Here is a 19,080-nt window from a genome sequence, read left to right on the forward strand (position 1 = left end):
GGCAAGAGTGACAAATGATCAACTCATGTGGTGTGACAAAAAATTGAATAGAATTACATTTTCTGATCGAAAAATTCATAGAGAACCTTCGTTTTTGCTCTTCCCCTCTTGAAATTTCCATTCTTCAACTTTTGTAAATGTTGTTATTGTAATTCGAATCAATAAATGAACAATTTCTCTCATCTAAATCTTATTTAATTTAATTTTTTTTATAATCATATATATTATAATAAATAAAACAAAAAAATAAAAATTAATACATTTTCAAGAGTTTAATATTTTTATTGAAAACAAGACACCTGTCCGACCAATCAGAATCTTTGATCGCTCGATGGACGAGTCATAGCTCTTGGATTTTATTTGCTACGAACCATGTATCACCGCATCTGGACGGTCAAATGATACGCGCTTATAAGCTCTCACCGATCGTAGCCATTAAATCTTGTATATTTGAGCCGTTGGATCTAGGGCATCGAAATCTATTTATAAGTACTCTCGCTAGCCCTAACCAGAAGGCCTCTTTTTTATTTTTCTAGCGAAGCGGTGAGGGGAAAGGGAGCCTGCAATCATGGTGCAGAGGCTAACTTACAGGAAGCGGCATAGCTATGCCACCAAGTCCAACCAGAACAGAGTTGTAAAAACTCCAGGTGTTTATGCTGTTTGAGCCTTCTCTATGATTGTTTTTTAGTCTTCGTGTACATGGACGCCACAACGGAATTTACTGAATTAGTGGAGCATTTTGTGTTTCCATAAGTTGAGACCATCCCGTGGCTTTCCATTTGATCTTCATTTATTTTTATTTTTTTGGTTTCTGGGGTTGTTTAATTTGCTTGTTGCCTGCTTGATTGTTCTCTTACTTTTTTCTTCGATTTTGTAGTCCTCAATTTTTCGTCCGTCGTTCCTGACCCTCATCACTTGTTTTGAGTGAAATAGGTGGGCGATTGATCTATCAGACAACAAAGAAGAGGGCAAGCGGTCCGAAGTGCCCCGTTACTGGCAAGAGAATTCAGGGGGTATGTGAATATTCAACTCTGGGGCAATGTACCTTTCAGCCCTTTTTAGTGATTTTGATTTGGTGTGCTTTTATGTCTGTTTTTTGTTCTTGTGTGTGCTGCTGAATGCTTTTTTTGGATGACTCGCTGAGCTGGGTCGTGTGTGCTGCTGACTGATTTTTTTTGGATGATTCGCTGAGTTGGGTTGTGTGTCATGACCATTTTGCTCGGCTTTCTAAGAACCTTTTTAAGGGTTTAAGGCTTACATTTGTCCGATAATTATGATTAGAGGATCTAAATTAGTGTCTGAGATTACATCTTGGGTTTTGAGGCAACGATTTTCTGTTTTCTCATAGTGTTATTTTTTGTTTTATTATATTGTCATATATCAAGGGTCTTGTGTAGTAAACTTCTTCTTTTAACTTCTCCCTTCCATCTTCCGCTGCTAGGTAATGTATCTAGTTTTGAACTGACATAGTGTGCGGCAAGCTTGATCTTGAAATGTGTTTTTGATGCACTATTTAGATTGATGAGGGTTGCTGTGTTTACTTTCTACTTTCCTGTTTATTAAGAAATGATTTCTATCAGGTCTTAATTCATTATATGTGTTTCATTTTTTGTAATTATACATGCTGTGTGTTTAATCAGGGAGGATTAGTATGTGGTTGATCTTGTTGACCCTACATTGTCTTTTGGTTTACCCTGTGCTCCAGAATGCATAATCTATTACATATTATTAGTTTTATTTGTGTATGTAATACTTAGGCTTCAATTAAACGTATAGTACTGTGAGATTTTCACCTTCTTCAAAATAGTGGGGTTTGAACTTTGAATACAGAAAAAAAACAGATGATGCATTGGAAGTGCAGTTCTCTCTTTTGACTTGTATGTGACTCCATTGTTGCTCTTTCATGCATTTCCTGTCTGCTTGTGTGTGTTTTTTTGCTGTTTGTTTGAAACCGTTTTTTAATGCCCTTAGAGGTCTTCAAATTTCTTCCTTCTTTTTAGGCTATGTAAGATTAAATGTGGGTCTCTCATTATCATATTTTAGCTTCTGTTAATGTGAAAAAAACTATGAAAGGCTTTTGTTGGGCTTGCTAAATAAATTGTGCTGATTGTGTTCTGTCTTTGTAGCCTTGAAACTTCTTCTAACTTTGGTAATAGTGGAGTTACAAATGAAGGAATATGGTCATGATCTTTGTCTTTGTGATAATAGTGAAGTTGCAAATGGTGGTAATGTGGTACTGATGTTTGTAAGTGTGCTTTCAGATTCCTCACCTAAGACCTACTGAATACAAGAGGTCTAGATTGGCTAGGAATAGAAGAACGGTCAACCGTGCATATGGTGGGGTTCTCTCAGGAAGTGCTGTCAGAGAGAGGTTAGCCTTATTTCATCATAGATTTGCTATCATTGTGCCTTGTTGTTTGAAATATTTTACTCACTTGGTCTTCTTTACTGTGTTCATGTACTGAGTAGAATTATCCGTGCTTTCTTGGTGGAGGAGCAAAAGATTGTCAAGAAAGTGTTGAAAATTCAAAAGGCCAAGGAGAAGCAAGCAGCTAAAAGCTAATGAGTTTTTGAAAGCTTGAGAAGCTATGGATTTTTGAGTGGACCTCTATTGTGTTTTTTTTTTTTTTTTTTTTTTGACAATGTTAGGCTGTATTCGATGACACTACCCCCAAGTACTAATCTATTTTACTCTGTTATTTTTCTTTATAATTTTGAAAATTCTGAGTGCTTTCTTTTAGCAATGGGTAGTATATTTTTGCTTCTTATCATTAGGTACTCCCTTTTATGATTTGGTTGATCCAAATATTTTCTAGACTTACACATTAGGATGCGCGTTCTCAGTGGAATGAGTCTTCTTAAGTGGCTGGCAAATTCAGGCTCCAATTCGTCAAATAAGCAGCTCTCGTCTTTTAGAAATTGCATAGAAGACTTTCTTAAACAAATGAAAATGAATCATTTAGGTATAAAAAGCAGGTACTTTGCTCCTGGATCTTATGATCACATGGCTTTTTACTGATGAGGATTCAATTCATTAGAAGCTCAAGTTCAAGCTAATGGCCTCATGTAGAGAGCTGAAAGTAGTGTTGCTTCCTCCAGAAGAGACAGGGATACCATTAACCTCTCTTCTCTGCTGCCATGTTTTCCTCTTAGCAGATTAAAGAGATTCCCGTCTCCAATTTCGTTTTTTGACGTTCTGATTACGAACCCAAAATTCAGAAATTACTGAAATGATTTAGAACCTCTGCAAGTCTATGAAAAATAGTTCTTCTGAAAGATTGCTGTCCGAAAGAGTCTTCTAGTTCTATTCGGGGTTTTTGTTTCAAATAATAAAAAGGATCCTACGCTGCATCGTTTTCCTCCTACTAGTTACGACAGGGAGTTAATGGTTGAATGAAAAAGTGTATCATGCTCGGAGCAGAGTAGATTTCGTATAAGCTTCTGAGACGATCCAAGATTTCTGGAAGAAAAAGCGAGCAATTTAAGGGAAAAAACCCCTAATATAGTTTATTTATCATTTATTTGTAAACATAACGATCAGACAACACACTGGTTTCATCAATCCCACAAATGAAAAAAAAGAGATTACTCTTTAGAAGAATTAACTGCCATTTCTCTCAATCGCCGAAAAAAAGCCACCAATCTGTCATAATCTGGAGCCGTTTCCTTCACAACAGGATGGTCTTTCATCACCGTCAACCACCTGAAGAGTAACGGGTTCCTATGGGGATCGAACAGATTGATCCCAATGGCCTCTTCTAAAGCTTCGTGGTCGCAACAGAGTGATCCGACCACTACGTCGAGAAATCCCGGCTGCTCGCCATGGAAGTAAGGTGTCCCGCCCGAGAAATCCTCTTCAAGTCCCTTCTCCAGCACACGCAGTCTCTCAATATGTTCATTCTTAACCGCTTCTTGTTCTTCGCCGGCCGATCGTATCAGATCTCGAGAAAACTGAGAACCATAAATTCAGAGCATTAGTAAGAATGCATTAGTAAGAATCAATAGGTACAGTTGGGAAGAGCCGATGACACACCGGTTGGTCTAAGAAGGAGGCCCAGAAACGAGCCCTAGATCTTTGGTAAGGATCCTTGGGTTGAAGTGGCGAATCTGTCCAAGTTTCGTCGATGTATTCGAGGATGACGAGCGACTCTGTGATGGGTTTCCCATCGTGAACGAGAACAGGGACCTTCTTGTGGACAGGATTGTAGCGAAGGAGGTCCTGGCTTTTGTTCCGGAGGTCTTCTTCCACGTACTCGTAGGGTATACCCTTGAGCTTGAGAGCCCATTCGACCCGGCGGCTGTAAGGGCTTACCCACATCCCGTAGAGCTTGACGTGATCCATGGCTTTTCTGTTAATGCCTCTAGCTTTCTGCCCTTGCTGGTTCTTCCTTTCTCTTAATGCCTCTCGCTTTCTGCCTCGCTGGTTCTGTTCATCTGGCTTTCGAGCAAAGGGCATCTTTATAGGGAAACTCGATTGGGACATTGGTAATCAAAGTCGATAAGGTCAAAAGGTTGAAAAAAATACAGTCTTGCTTGGTGCTCAAGAAAAAACCTAATCTTGTGCCGATCACTATGTCGAGAAATCCCGGCCTGCGCACCGTCCTGGGTCGCATCGAGCCGAGGCCGAATCTCCCTATATTCGAGTGGAAATATTTTATAAATTTGAGTTCAAGCCTAAAATTATTATTGGGTTCCACCCTAATAATGTTAACTGAGTTCAAGCCGAGTTTGAATTTCAATATTAATTTAATTGTTTTTTAAAAATACATGTGTCGAGTTTGTGCTACAATATACATTTAAATTTTTTTTAAAAATATATTTTAAATAAATTATATATAAAATTATGCATATATTTTTCTTAAAATTAAACATACGGGAGTTGAGTCTGAACCTTGTTCAAGCCGAGCTTGATTTAAATATTTCGAACCCGAGCTCGAGCCGATCCTAGCCTCGAACCTACAATTGTAATCAAACTCGAGTCTAATAATTTTAACTGAGTTCGAGCTTGAGCTCTAGCCGCATTCGAGCTTAACCTACATTTAATACTCTATATAAATATATATGTCAAATAAATTATATATAAAATTATGCATACATTTTAAAAAAAGAATGATGGAAGGTTCAGGATTGAATTTCAATAATGGATTAAAACGCACTAATATTAATTTTTTTGACTCCAAATATTTTGTAGCTTGTTTTGTAATTTTTGAATTTGGCCATAAATTTACTATGGTTTCCTTAGTGCCCCTAGTTGAAAATTTATATTTTAAGAAAAACTAGAAATATTTTTCCTATGATACATATTTTCAAAAAAACCTTTAAATAAAATCCTATTACTATTAGTGACTTATTAGAAAATTACAAGAAATATTTTAATTTTTTCTTAGGAAAGTTAAATGGACCTCTTATTATTTTTTCTAGGGAAATAAATAAAAATTAATAATCAATCTAATATATTATTATTACTTATTGATAAATTTTTAATCAAATAAAATGTCAAACACAAAATTGCAATGAAAATTGCCACATGTTAAAAGTATTACAGCATCAATTATTACTTACTTATTCAAAAATTTTCTATACGGTTTTCTAACCTTTCTTGGCAGAAAAATCTTACTTAAAAAATTATATAATTTTTTTAATAAAAATTTTTAATTAGAAAAATATTTACAAAAAACATAAGACACTAATAGTCCCTAGAAATTTATTTCTACTAAGAGAGAGTTTAAGGATTATTATTTTTTTTTGTAGAGAAGTGGAAAATATAACACGTTGGGTGGCAGATTTTTATGTGAAGAGTTGAGACGTGTTGTTTACGACATCTTCTTTTCTTTAATGAGATTAGGAATCAATCTAGCAAAGAAATTTGGGGAATAAAGAGAGCGTTTTTTAAGTAAATAAAAATTTCTATCCCAATCCTTTTTAGCATGAAAAGTGGAAAGCTACAACTCAGTCGCTCTTCTCCTCTTATCTCCACTCTTGCCTCTTCCTCCACTACATTAAGACCCCAACCCTTTCACCACTTCCGATCACTATCTCGAGAAATCCCGGCCTGCTCACCTTGCAGATAAGGAGTCCCACCTTTCCATATCCCTCTTTCCACCGACAGTTCTTATCATATTCAAAGTGATATGCCGAACGAGAGAAAGTGTTACTGAGATATGGACTAGCTGGCACAAGTGGTGTGCCCTACCTACTCGAGAATGGGTTTCCCTTTGCGAATCAGAACTGGGACCTTCTTGTGCACAGGGTTGTACAGAAGAAACCCCTTGCTCTTCTTCTGGAGGTCCTCTTCGACGTACTCGTAAGATGCTCACTTGAGTTTGAGAGCCCATTCGACTCTTCTGCTGTAAGTTCTCGCCCAGAAGCCGTGCAACTTCGCTTACTCGTTGGGTTTCTCTGTTCTTCTGAAGCTCTGAATTCAAACCTCTTTTGTTGTTGATGGTGATTCTGTTCATTGCCAACTTTTCCATCTTTCTGCTTCGACGGATGCTTCTGTCAACTGTTCTTAGTCAACTCGACCGACACTAAATTTTCCCTGTGGAAGGCAGTCTTTGTTGAATAAAATTAATGATCACAAACTGTAAGAAGAAACGGGAAGAAGAAGTTGAAACACAGAGATACAGGAGGGATGCATCAGTCAATAAAGCCGATTTATATTAGATTTTGAGGTTCTTGATACATATCAGAAATCCGATAACACTGGTTACAAAACCATTCTCCAGTTTTCGTTCTGAAAATCGTAGAGAATAGAGAGTGAGCTCTCCTTTATATCATTGAAGGTCCTAACAAATTGTTAAGGTGACTTTTCAAGTGCAGTATTTCTCCAGATGAGAAACAAGAATTTAGAAACTCGATTCAGTTTGATTTCTTACTGGTCCGCATTAACCCAGTAAATATAACTCGCAATGTATTTAGAAGTACATAAATCCCTTTAGATGATGTTTCTAGTATTTATATTACAAATAAATCCCTAACTACATCGTTGTGGTCAACGAACTGAAAATTTAAAGTTCATCTTCATCTTCATCTCATGCATCTACATGATCTTTATCTTCAAAATGGGGGACAAGTTTATCTTCGAAATCTTCGAAATGGGTATTAGTGTGGACAAGTTCATCTTTATCTTCATCTTCGAAATTTAAAACTATTGATTTTATTAATTATAAAAATGAGTTAATTAAACCAAGTGCTTGAGTTAATAATATTTTAATTACCACTATTAAATCACTAATACAATAGAGTAAATAAAAAATAAATATGATTAATGAATAAAAAAATATTATATTAATAACATAAGATAGATTTTTTACATGGTATAAATTAATAATATATTTTCACAAAATTAAAAGTAATTAATTAATCAAATGCATACTTTAATTATATTCTATTTACCAGAGACTTAAATATGAAGTTTAATATAGTAATAAAATTGAGCAAAAATAATAAATAAATACATATACAACTTTATTAATAACCTAAAAAAAAGATTATTCAAATAACGAGTTCGTGTCTTTAATATTAAAATCATCAAGTTACAAGTTTAGTACATATAAACGACGCATGTTCAAAAGTAATAAGATATAACCATCATTTATCGTTCCACATAGAAGTCGATATGGCATCTAGAAATTGTGCGGCTCTTGTGGATTCTAATGCACTCTACTTCCGAAAGCATGTTACTTGGCTACCCACATCCTCAAGACCATCGCAATCGTCACTATTTGTATCATCCATTGCACCTAATTGGACCGCATCACCTCCTCCACCGAGCTTGCCACTCGAATCATCATCTTCATCTTCAAATATATCATCATAATCCTCTCCACGTATATAATTGTGCAATATACAACAAGCATGTACAATTTTCACCTGGATCTTAAAAGAAAATGGAGGTGCGCCTTTTAACATTTGAAATTGAGTTTTCTATTGAGTTTTTCCAGCCTGGCTTTGGTGCAAGGGAAGTTGCACTAACCACGTAGCTCCATCTCTACCACTTCCAGTTATACACTCAAAGAACCACTTTAAGGGTACAAACAGTGTTTTCAAAAGAGCTGATTAAAAAATTTGTACCTTTTAGCTGCTCCATATATCCAAAGCAGTGCTTCAAACAAAAATGAGCGACTTGGTATTCTCTCATTCAAGTTGTAGGCACCAGTCGAGTTTTACTTGTGAATTCTGAACCAGTTATTGAGATAGTTTATTGAAAATGTTGACTCTGATTCACTGATTCACAAAAAATAAATGTCTAATTTTATCTCTAGTTAACCTCTTGAACAGATTTAAGTATGTCCTAAAAATAATCCCTAACCTGAATCAAGAATTTAGACCCTAAACCGTAACCCTAAATCCCACAATTATGCACAAATAACCCCCAATTAGGCATTGAAAATAAAAATAAATAAAATAAAACACTAATTTAATGAAAAAAATTAGGGTTTAGTCATACCTTTAGAAATTTGGGGAAAACCGAAGCCAAAGGGTGAAATTGATGTCGAATAGGAAAATTGATGCCTAATCGAAGTAGAAATTAAGCAATTGATGCCCAAATGTCAAAATCGAAGAAAATCGAAATTGAAATGGGAAAATCGAACGAAATAGGAAGGTATTTTGGGGGAAAGGAGAATAGCGAGAGAGAAGGGAGGTTGAAAGGGAGAAGAGAGGGAGAAGAGAGAGAAGAATGGGAGGTTGAGAGGGATAAGAGAGAGAAAAATGGAGAGCAAGTCTAAGAGAAGAGAGGGAGGCACAAAGACGAGAGAAGGGGTGCGAGAGAGAGGGCGAGTCCGAGAGAAGACCGAGAGCCAGAGGCCGGAAACGAGAGGGAGCAGAGATGGAGGCCGGAGAGGAGAGTCCAAGATAAGAGAGGGAGCAGAGACGTCGGGGGCGTAGGGAGACGAGAGAGGGGGGGGGAGAGAGGGAGGAAAAAACAGAAATGAGGACGCGCGAGAGAGGGGGTGTGAGGAGAGAGAGGGAAAAAAAAAATCAATTGCGGCGCGCGTCCTTCATCTGGAAGATTGGGGAAAATGGTCTTCAACGAGATGAATTTTTTTATAACGTGGAGATGAAGGACTGCTTCATCCCCAACATCCAGATGAAATGTCATTTGTGCTCCACTATACTGAATAAAAATACTATAGAACGAAATCCCTTCTAGTGTGATTAACAAAGAAAACAAAGGAAAAATGAAGAAAACAGTATTTTACGGTGGTTCGGTAGTGTGTTTATGTCCACGGAGCGACGACCGAAAAATCTCACTAATTTTAATTAGGGTTACATAATACATATTTATATTAAATCCTATACATATTTGTATAGAAAAGACGCAACTCCTATACAAAAATAGCTCCAACCTCATGTATGAACCATATACTCAACAAACACAATCTAAAAATTAAATCCAATCACTTTTTATTGTAAATAATTCATCAATCCAAGATATAATTATTGTACTCTTTTTCCCACATAAAAACTTGTAGTCAAGGTAGTATAGATTGGAACTCGTTGGTCTAGAGACCGGACATGGGGTAACTCGAAAGATAATTCCGATTTCTAAGCCACTCTAAAATCCAATCCATCACTCTTTTGAAGAATTCAAGGCCATTTGTCTTAAAAGCTTGTCAAAAGCCACCATTCTTTCATGCTCTGGAGGAGTCTCCTTCACGATCCAATCTCTTTCATCGTTGTCAACCATTGGAACAGCAATGGGTGCCTCTCCGGATCCAAAATCTGTAACCCAAATGCCTCTTCGACGGCCTGGTGATCAACAAATCTTGCCCTGATCACTATGTCCAGAAATCCGGGCTGCTCTCCGTGCAGACAGGGAGTCCCACCTGAGAAATCCTTTCCAAGCCCCTCTTCCAGCATTCGCAGTTTCTCAACCAGTTCATCTCTAGCTGCTTTTTGCTCCTCGCCGGCGGTTTTTATCACTTTCTCTGTCGGTGGCTGCTACTGTTAACTATTCTGGTGTAAATCAACCCAGAAATGAACAAGAAATTAATGTTTTCCACGTCGAAGGCGGGCTTTATACAATGAAATGACTGCACACCGAAGAAGAAATGGGAAAAAAAAGATAATTCAGCAAAAGTGGACAATTTTAAATGGTATAGAATTCTGTGTCAGACGTGATGCAATAGAGAGGACTGAGATGCCCCAAGAATATAATGTCGTTGAAAAGTAACAGAATGCCACTTCAGGTGCAGATCAGAACAGATATACAAAAGTACAAATTTTCTGTGAGCCTGGCTGCGTCTGGCTTTTACAAGCATTTACATACGAACAAACAAAGAAATTGCTCCGAGTCAAGTGAGCTACAATCGATGTGGCACATTTACAAAATATTACATGTCCATCTCATTGAATATGTCTTCGTCGTCGTCGTCATCGTCATCATCAATCATCTCATGGTCCATAAGAAAACCATCAGCCACCAAGTTGCTGACCACCAACAGAGCGTACATGAAAAATGCAAAACAAAATATGATCAACTCTTTGTGTTTGCCGATAAGTTCTGGTTGAATGCTATATTGTGTCAGTGAACTGGAAGCAGCATAGACGTAGAATTATCATCACACAATCATTGCCTGATCTGGTTTTGCAGGCAATTCAATAATTGCTAATGGAGATCTCTCCACATCGTTGGTGCTGGAATCCTGTGCTAAAGCACGAGGATCTATGGCTTTTCCCGTATAAAATGTTCAAAAGATGGATTCGAATGAACACGAACTGTTATGGTACAAATATTAAATAAATGACAACACCATAACAAACAAATGCGCACCTTAGGCAGCAGCATCTGAAACTGACAACACGTTTGAGCTTTCGATTATAGAGGAAGAAATGGAATGACCATCTGCATGAAATCATAAATCTATAAGTGAAACTGCAGCAGCATAAGAATGCCAGATAAAGATCTTGTGGTTTCTTACATGGCTCCCTTCTCCACAAACGGATCTTCTTCAATATCTGGATTGAAACTGTAAATTTCACATTCGGCTAGCTTTACAACCTGCGCAGCAGATTTAATAGGCTTCAAAAAACTACTCACAACTGCTAACCACTCATCATCGAGAAGATAATGAATATATTCACCTCATCAATAGCTTTTGAGATGCTATCGAACAGGGAGCAGTCATCATTTGTCAAAGACCATTTCTGCAGTCAATTTATACATTTATATTTCATATTAAAAAAGATGAATGGAATAAAAAAGGTTCAGATTGATGAAGCATTCTAGCCCAATTGACACAGCATACCTTGCTGCTTCAATAAAATATATAAAGTAAAGAAAACACACCTTGGCTGCTTCAAACAAGTAAGTGTCAAATATCTGCTTGAAACCATCCCATTCTTCATCTCTGAAGAGATGGTGGGCTTGCACGGGTCTGCTCAATCGGTACATGAAGGCATTGTATTGTCATATAAAAGTTTTTAAAGTACCATGGTTATTCTATTGTTTACAATCATAATATATAATCTCTTAAAAAACATTTAACAAGATGTGCGTAAACATATGAAATATATACTTCTAAGAAGATTACCAACTGGAAGGATGACTTAGCAGGGAAATGGAGAGACTTGAACTCTCAGCTCCTTTAAGAGCAACAGTTCAAAGAACCGTCTGTCAATCCTTTTGACAACATTCCCTTTTGTGGTAAGAGAGGATCATATTACAGGATGCCAGGTCACCAAAAAGCTGACATTGACATTACCCAAAATCCTTCTTCCCAGTGAGTTATGGTAAGTAATAGAATCATAAAACAGTACTAGGAGATACCTGAAGTCGTAGTCTGGATACATGTGACTCAGGGTAAGAAACAAGTAAATCAAAGTCTTCCGACTGGTCAACAGAAAAGAGAATTATAAACACAAAACGCATGATGTGATAGAAAAAGAAAAACTCCTTAATTCTATTAAACATAGACAACCTTGATCTGCTAGATAGGAATTCAATTGGGGACGAGGAATCACTTTCTGATGATTGACCAAGGTAGTCAAGAATCTGAAAAAGAAAGGGCAATTCATCAAACTCGAGATATGCATGACTCATGGACAATATACAAGCACGAATGCATAGGTAAGAAACTATTTGATGCATAAACTACCGGTCATTGATTTCTTAATTGGGTATCCTATGGCAGTAAGTTTAAACTTAAAATATCATGAGCTGCATGCGTTTTATACTACAACGAAAATGAATAATAGTTGTGGTGGCTTTTCTTAATAGCCCTGCGATTACCTCATGCTCTAAACTCAGTGACAATTTCCTATCTGCTCCTATATGTTTGCCTGCAGAGTTATAGCAGCAGCTTGTGAATAATAGCTCTGGAACAACGAAATTTTTCATCACAGTAACCCACGAACTTACAAGAATAGGCTTCCAGGTTTCCTTTCAGGGTACATTCTCCAAGATTTAAGTGACTCAAGAAATAGTTTATGCTGAAAAAGTAGCATATTGCATTAAATCAGTGACAACTGTGTAATCCCAAGAAGCAAAATAACCTTGACCCACAAAGAAAGTACCTCTCAAAAGGTGTGTATTCCAAGAACTTCATGGCGTCTTCGTGTCTCCAACAAGAACCTATTTTCTTCCAACATCAGGCATAAGCGCAATTCAAGCTATATCCAATCAAATACTGATTCCGGAATGCCAAAATATAGAGATAGCATCCTTTTTTTTTTTTTTTTTTTTTCTGAAATGCGCTAAGATTTAAAAAAAAAAAGGCACCAACTCCTCCCAGTTCAGAACTCCACAATCGAGAAACCAGTCTCAACCATACAGAGAGCCTAGCAGACATTAATCTGCAGTACATCTCTCACAAATTTAAAGAGAAAAACGTGATCCACTTTCTCCAAAACAAATCGAGAAAGAAAAAAGACAAAAACAAAAAGGTTTTTAAATTCAAAAGAGCAAAATGAAAATCTAATGATTTCAACAAACATCCAACACAGCACAACCGATACGAAACAAGCCAATTCACCTAAAATAAAACGAGACTTTACCAGATCCAAGACGGAAGACGATCCCAAGGGACTCAAAAACATTTGCATTTCCCTTCTCAACCTAACCTCCAAAATGTTCATGAAAAAACACGATTTGAAGGGGAAAAGAAACGACAAGAACTTACTGCGAACGTGATTCCTCTTCCGGATCTCCACAGTGAGAGAAGAATAGTCGGCCACAGAGACGTGTTTGCGGCTCGTTGAGCGGATTTCTCGGTGTCTGAGAGGAGTCTGTTCGAGATAAGGATTTAAGGCATGGCCCCGAAAATATAGAGGATACGGTGGGCGAATATCCCCTTCCCGTGACGTACGGGTTTCCAGATGCGAATCTTCCGTCCTAATTAAAAATATAAGCCAATAATTTCATTTTCATTTTTATTTTCATTTAGTCACTGTACGGATTTAAGCTTGATCGTTGATTATGATGATGAGAAACGGTGATAACGGAGGGTAGAGAATAATTTACCCAGACCCGCGTTGACAGTAGAAAACCAGGGTCCGAGTCGACTCGGCAGAAAAACTGGCTCGTCTCGGCTTGGATCTGTATTGGATAGTCTTCGGCTCGGCTGAGTTTGGGAAAAGGCGCTGAATTAATTCATCGCAGTAGTTTCTGCAAAATTGCATCTTCTCGCCTCTCGCTTCGGAGCAGAGCGAGAGAAAAACAGAAACGAAGCTCGGCGACGGCGGACGATGGACGAACGACGGCAAACGGGGGGTAACGAACGGCGGCGCGGTGGCGGAAAATAGTGAGCAGCGAAGCTCGGCGAACGGCGAGAAATAACTCTGCAAAATTTCCGAGTGCAAAAAAATCTAAAATCGCTCGAGAGCGGTAGAGACAGGGTAGAACGCCTGCTCTGATACATTAAAACGGGGAAGTTTATTTTTCCGTGTTGATTTCTATTGAGTTGGTATATCGTTGATTTCAACGTGATTTTCTCAACAACCTCAATGAAGGAATTTTGTGGATTACCGACAAGCCGCAAGGTCATGGAGGATATTCGTGTATATGTCATGCATATGGGAACTGTGAAGAGAAAATTTTCTCTCTTAGCTGGTGTGCAGAGAGTGCTTGATCGCCCGAATAGTCTCTTCTCTTACTGCTACTCTTCGAACATACCAAGTCACGGCAATTTATCGTCTTTTCTTTTCTGCTTCAACTTTAAGACCGGCTTCTGTCATGAGCATTTTGGAGATTTGGTTGAATTGAAAAAGCTTTGATTTTGGGCTGCTTGGTGCGCCTCTGTTTGGATGTGGTAACTGGTAAATGCTCGTTCTTTATCTATATAAGGCATCGACTTTTGTTTCTGCTTTCCGGATTGCTTGTACCAAGTTGGAATTTTTTTTGTTACATTGAGCAGGATGTAAGAAGAAGGTATCTCTCTGTTCTTTTCCTTCGTGGAAGTTTTGTTGTATTGAACAGTTTGTTCCTTTCGAAGCCTTATAACCTTCAGAAGAAACATGAAAATATTTTCACTATCCTGCAATCCATTTCTTATTTTCAAACTTCCTACCAGAAAAAAGAGACTGATAGTGAAAGAAACCATATTCTTTCTATACCAGGGCTTCAAAACACCCCATTTTCAATTAGATAATCATATAGCCAACTCGCTTGCTTCTTCATATTTTACGTCTGCTTCCCCCAGTTCTATAGAGGAACTTCCTAACCCAAGTTTTAACACATTGAATCTCATTATTTCTCGCAACAACCAAAATCTTCAATTTGAAGAGTCATTGAGAGTTTTCCGTAGAATGCATTCTTCTGGACTTCAACCTAATCAGATCACATATGGGAGTGTTCTTTCAGCTTGTGCAGCCTCTGAATCTCTGTGTTTTGGCAAACAGGTTTACTCTGTCATCATAAAAAAAGGGCTATCTTCAGACAATTATGTCTGCACTACAATGATAGATCTGTTTGCAAAAAGCTGCAATCTGGATGATGCTATGAAGCTATTCTCTGAGGTGGCAACTGAGAATGTTGTGTTGTGGAATGCCATTATTTCTGGGTGCATTAAGAATAGGGAAATGTGGGCTGCTTTGGGTCTTTTCTCTCAGATGGTAAACGGGTTTTCAATACCTAATGGATTTACATTTTCAAGTGTATTAACTGCTTGTACGGCACTTGGGGAAATGGAGATGGGAAGAGGCTTGCATGGATCTGTGATTAAACACGGATTAAAAGATGATGTGTTTTTGGGAACTGCTATTGTTGATTTATATGCAAAATGTGGTGATGTTAATGATGCTGTCAAACAATTTTCACGAATGCCAAGCCGAAATGTTGTGTCTTGGACAGTTATAATATCAGGTTTTGTACAGAAGGAGGATTATGTAAATGCCTTGAGATATTTCAAGATTATGAAAGAAATTGGTGAAGTTATCAATAAGTACACAATTACAAGTGTGCTTACTGCTTGTGCTAAACCAGCCATGTCTAAAGAGGCCTTCCAAGTCCATGGTTTAATTTTGAAGGCTGGCTTCTCTTTAGATTCAGCTGTGAAAGATGCTTTGATCAATACGTATGCAAAAATTGGGAAAATTGAGTTGGCTGCGATGGTGTTTGAGGAATTTGATTTGGTGGAGAATGTTCGCTCTTGGGCAATTATGATATCTGGATTAGGGCTGAACAATAGGTTAAGAGAATCAGTAGAATTGTTTCAGGAGATGTTCAGGGAAGGTCTGAAACCTGATAAATACTCTTGTTCAAGTATTTTAAGTGTTATTAATAGGGTTGATATGGGACAGCAAGTACATTCTTACATTATTAAAGCCAGTCTTATACTTGAAATGTCTGTAGCCTGTGCTCTTTCTACAATGTATTCCAAATGTGGTTATATAGGGGAAGCATACACCATTTTTGAACAAATGCCTGAGAAAGATGGAGTCTCATGGACTTCAATAATAGCTGGTTTTGTCGAGCATGGTCAAGGAGATAAGGCATTTGAGCTATTCAGAAAAATGGTGTTTCAAGAAGACTTAAGAGTGGATCAAACAACTTTAGCTGCAGTTCTCATGGCATGTTCAACCTGTATTTCCTTGAGAAAAGGGAAGGAAATACATGGCTATGCTATTCGAGTTGAACTTGGAACAGAGGTGATTGTTGGCGGTGCTCTGGTAAACATGTATTCAAAGTGCAAGAAACTAGCATCTGCAAGAAAAATATTTGATGCAATGCCTCAAAAAGATCACATTGCATGGTCCTCCTTGGTTTCTGGCTATGCCCAATATGGATGTAATGAAGGGGCAATATATCTGTTCCAGCAAATGCTGGTATCTGGCATGAAAATGGATTCCTTTACAGTCTCGTCAGTTATTGTGTTGTTGGGAAATTTAACTAGACCAGCTATGGGTAAGCAGTTACATGCATCCTCTGTGAAAACAGGGTTAGATTTGAACGAATCTGTCAGCAGTTCCTTGATCACAATGTACTCAAAATGTGGGAATATTGAGGATTCTCATAAGGTATTTGATCAGACAAGGAAACCTGATCTTGTCACTTGGACAACCATGATTGCCTGTTATGCACAACATGGGCAGGGTCTGGAGGCTCTAAAGATATATGACAGGATGAGAAAGGAAGGAACTGCACCCGATTCTGTAACTTTTGTGGGTGTTTTGTCTGCTTGTACCCACAATGGGTTGGTGGAAGAAGGGTACATTCATCTAAATTCTATGGTTAAAGACTTTGGAATTGAACCAAACTCTCACCACTATGCCTGCATGGTGGACCTACTTGGTCGAGCAGGAAGGTTAGAGGAAGCCAAAATGTTCATTGATTCAATGCCTATAAAACCAGATACTCTAGTTTGGGGAGCTTTTCTTGCAGCTTGTAGGGTACATAGGAATGTTGACCTTGGGCAATTAGCTTTTGAGAAGATTATTGCATTGGACCCAACTGATGAGGGGGCCCATGTTTTGCTATCCAACATTTATGCGGATTTGGGTGACTGGGAAAGAGTTATAAAAATCAGACATCTGATGAAGGGTCATAACTTAAATAAGCAACCGGGACTGAGTTTTGTATGAAAAATAAGCAGTGATTCTGAAATTTAGGTAGCCTGCATGTCAGATCTAACTGTAAATTAACCTAGACTCATTTATTTCTTTTTCTGTTTTATCAAACAAATTTATCATATTCGCTAAAGGTACTTGTGGCTGGGTTTGTGCACTTCAATGGGCATAAAGGTTTGCCATGCATGTGTCTTGATTTTGCAATTCTTACCCTTCAGAAACAGAGTTACCACCTTTTACAGACTTATTAGTGAAATTCGAGTGGAGAAATTTCATATTTTTCTTTGCATAAATTTCAGTTGTAAGAGAATGATTTACTCTTCAAGCCACTTGTTTTATTTTCTTCAATTAGGTGAATCAAATTTCCTCAGGCAAGGGGTCTCTGATTCTGTGCTGTGTTTGAGTCAGATTTCTTTAATTACTCTCTTGGCTCATCTTTTTGTTCTAGATTTTAGTTATGCAGGTATTTTGGTTTTATGCTGTCTCTGGTTTTGGGTCTGGGAATCTTATGAGCCCTGTCATTTTTTATTTCCCCTCCTCTTCTCATGCACTTGTATTCTGACTCACTATGAGAACTTTCAGTGATGTTGTCACTGTGTTTTCAAATCAGAGAGTTGGTTAGACTTGAAAGGATACATGCAGTGAAGCAAGGTCTTTAAGAATTTCAATGAATTCATAACAGACTGAGTTCAGAAGTTGTAGCTATTAGGATCAGATCCAGTCTCTGATATTAAACCAAACAAAACCTTATTTATCTTTGAAAACTCAACTTCATAGCCAGGCACCTAAGGAAAGGGATCCAAAATCTTGATGTGGCATTGTCATAAAAACGTTGAGCGAGGCTTCAAAACAGGGATCTATCTGGTGATTAAAAGTTAGTTTTTATCATTTTCATTTTATTATATTATGTCCTTTTTTTTTGTGATATTTCAAATAGAGGAAGAGAAAAATTGGGTAGTTGCCTTTTTCAAAACAACAAAAAGGTTGTTTTAACTGAATTCCCACCAGGCATCTTGTCCATCTTCTCTATGCTGATGGATGACTAAAACATTTTTCTTTTTCTTTTTCCCCTCAACTGAGGAATGATAATGACACACGTAGAGGTGACATGTTTTGTATTTGTACAAGTTGATGGACAAATTTGTGACAGGTTTTACTTAAAAATATGTTGTCCAGATAATAACAGACAATGACTCCTCGAATAAGGAAGTTGTCAACTTCTAACGGAAAAGATTAAAAAAACACTTGGTCTGGACTTTATTGATGGAAATAGAGGAGATCATAAGTATTATGAATTATATCTATAATCCTAATATTGAAGAGCAAACTAGGGTGAGTTAAGCTGATTTTGTCTTGACTAGGTAGTTTTTGGCTTGCCTTTATAGGTAAAATTATGGCTGAGGGTTATATTTATTTCAAAGAAATAGTGAAATTAATCATTGAAGCTCTGCCTTTAGTTCCTAACAGAAGCAGGAAGACAAATGTAAAGGAAGTGGAAGATTTGGTTTGTAGTTGTCAATTTTGGGTTAATGTGTGAAGCAGTTGAGATCATGAAATCTTATACAAAAGTTTGACAAATGGTTGATGGAGACAAGACTGGCAATAAGCAATAAGCCCAAAGCTTCTCCGAGGTTACAGAATCAATATTGTAATGTTACATTGATAGATTGAACAACCAACTTCTTAGTGACCTTCATGGAGCTATAAGAAAATATGTTTTATCATCCAACTTTTTTTAAATAACCAGTTATAATAAAATTGAATCTTTTCCATTTTCTTGTTTGTAAGTTTCAAATTGCAATACTGAAACTTCCTTGCAACAGGTGCAAAACCAGAGCAGACATTCTTGCTTTGCCTTCCATTTCATGTTCCAGTAATAGTACGAGGCATGTCCGAGGTATCGTGCACCGGTGTTTTGAGGATTGGATTTTCTGAAATAAAAAAATATGGAGCCTTGAAAGACAAGGTTGTAATTAATTTTTTTCGTGGAATTCAAGGACCAAACAAATTCATAATTTTTTTTCATTTTTCCAGCAAATGCCAATCCGTTCTTTTTTCACTATATAATTAAAG

General features: G+C 37.4%; 4 protein-coding genes across 7 annotated transcripts; 2 read left to right on the top strand and 2 right to left on the bottom strand.

Moving 5' to 3' along the window:
* Positions 1 to 512: 512 nt before the first annotated feature.
* LOC137941294 (large ribosomal subunit protein eL34) lies at positions 513 to 2,740 on the top strand. Its single transcript, XM_068786637.1, has 4 exons — positions 513 to 647; positions 934 to 1,013; positions 2,262 to 2,371; positions 2,470 to 2,740. Exons 1-4 carry the CDS (start codon positions 569 to 571, stop codon positions 2,561 to 2,563), a joined length of 363 nt encoding a protein of 120 aa, XP_068642738.1. The 5' UTR covers positions 513 to 568; the 3' UTR covers positions 2,564 to 2,740.
* Positions 2,741 to 3,457: 717 nt separating this feature from the next.
* LOC137941297 (glutathione S-transferase U9-like) lies at positions 3,458 to 4,471 on the bottom strand. Its single transcript, XM_068786644.1, has 2 exons — positions 4,034 to 4,471; positions 3,458 to 3,951 (listed from the first exon to the last, which is right to left on the bottom strand). Exons 1-2 carry the CDS (start codon positions 4,454 to 4,456, stop codon positions 3,586 to 3,588), a joined length of 789 nt encoding a protein of 262 aa, XP_068642745.1. The 5' UTR covers positions 4,457 to 4,471; the 3' UTR covers positions 3,458 to 3,585.
* A 5,741-nt stretch (positions 4,472 to 10,212) lies between these two features.
* Positions 10,213 to 13,225, bottom strand: LOC137941413 (uncharacterized). Of its 2 annotated transcripts, none has more exons than XM_068786809.1 (11): positions 13,125 to 13,225; positions 12,520 to 12,577; positions 12,365 to 12,435; positions 12,236 to 12,285; positions 11,925 to 11,998; positions 11,774 to 11,836; positions 11,294 to 11,381; positions 11,089 to 11,151; positions 10,926 to 11,005; positions 10,778 to 10,849; positions 10,213 to 10,434 (listed from the first exon to the last, which is right to left on the bottom strand). In XM_068786809.1, the coding sequence occupies exons 2-11, from the start codon at positions 12,549 to 12,551 to the stop codon at positions 10,338 to 10,340; spliced, it is 690 nt and encodes a 229-aa protein (XP_068642910.1). In that variant the 5' UTR covers positions 12,552 to 12,577; positions 13,125 to 13,225; the 3' UTR covers positions 10,213 to 10,337. The 2 variants fall into 2 exon arrangements, with proteins under 2 accessions (XP_068642910.1, XP_068642908.1); XM_068786807.1 differs by having other exon boundaries at positions 12,520 to 12,584.
* Positions 13,226 to 13,667: 442 nt separating this feature from the next.
* On the top strand, positions 13,668 to 18,998 carry LOC137941488 (pentatricopeptide repeat-containing protein At1g74600, chloroplastic). Of its 3 annotated transcripts, none has more exons than XM_068786927.1 (2): positions 13,668 to 14,259; positions 14,842 to 17,564. In XM_068786927.1, exon 2 carries the CDS (start codon positions 14,899 to 14,901, stop codon positions 17,020 to 17,022), a length of 2,124 nt encoding a protein of 707 aa, XP_068643028.1. In that variant the 5' UTR covers positions 13,668 to 14,259; positions 14,842 to 14,898; the 3' UTR covers positions 17,023 to 17,564. The 3 variants fall into 3 exon arrangements, 2 of the variants coding, with proteins under 2 accessions (XP_068643028.1, XP_068643027.1); XM_068786926.1 differs by lacking the exon at positions 13,668 to 14,259 and adding an exon at positions 18,831 to 18,998 and having other exon boundaries at positions 14,695 to 17,049; XR_011110411.1 differs by lacking the exons at positions 13,668 to 14,259; positions 14,842 to 17,564 and adding exons at positions 17,800 to 17,871; positions 18,831 to 18,998.
* Positions 18,999 to 19,080: the final 82 nt, after the last annotated feature.

The sequence above is a fragment of the Aristolochia californica genome, unplaced genomic scaffold (genome assembly GCF_029961685.1).
Source record: "Aristolochia californica isolate CCGP_79_NKW_82.1479 unplaced genomic scaffold, dmAriCali1.0.hap1 SCAF_9, whole genome shotgun sequence".
NCBI classification, from domain to species: Eukaryota; Viridiplantae; Streptophyta; class Magnoliopsida; order Piperales; family Aristolochiaceae; genus Aristolochia; species Aristolochia californica.

Bases quoted from the DNA above. Each gene is read 5' to 3' on its own strand.
- LOC137941294 (XM_068786637.1), top strand. From the start codon at position 569: ATGGTGCAGAGGCTAACTTACAGGAAGCGGCATAGCTATGCCACCAAG. The intron at 1,014-2,261 runs GTATGTGAATAT...GTGTGCTTTCAG, and splicing joins CTGGCAAGAGAATTCAGGGG to ATTCCTCACCTAAGACCTAC. The intron at 2,372-2,469 runs GTTAGCCTTATT...TGTACTGAGTAG, and splicing joins GGAAGTGCTGTCAGAGAGAG to AATTATCCGTGCTTTCTTGG.
- LOC137941297 (XM_068786644.1), bottom strand. From the start codon at position 4,456: ATGCCCTTTGCTCGAAAGCCAGATGAACAGAACCAGCGAGGCAGAAAG. The intron at 3,952-4,033 runs GTGTGTCATCGG...TATGGTTCTCAG, and splicing joins CCTCCTTCTTAGACCAACCG to TTTTCTCGAGATCTGATACG.
- LOC137941413 (XM_068786809.1), bottom strand. From the start codon at position 12,551: ATGAAGTTCTTGGAATACACACCTTTTGAGAG. The intron at 12,286-12,364 runs GTAAGTTCGTGG...ATAACTCTGCAG, and splicing joins AAACCTGGAAGCCTATTCTT to GCAAACATATAGGAGCAGAT. The intron at 11,006-11,088 runs GTGAATATATTC...TCTGCTGCGCAG, and splicing joins TCTCAAAAGCTATTGATGAG to GTTGTAAAGCTAGCCGAATG.
- LOC137941488 (XM_068786926.1), top strand. From the start codon at position 14,749: ATGCATTCTTCTGGACTTCAACCTAATCAGATCACATATGGGAGTGTT.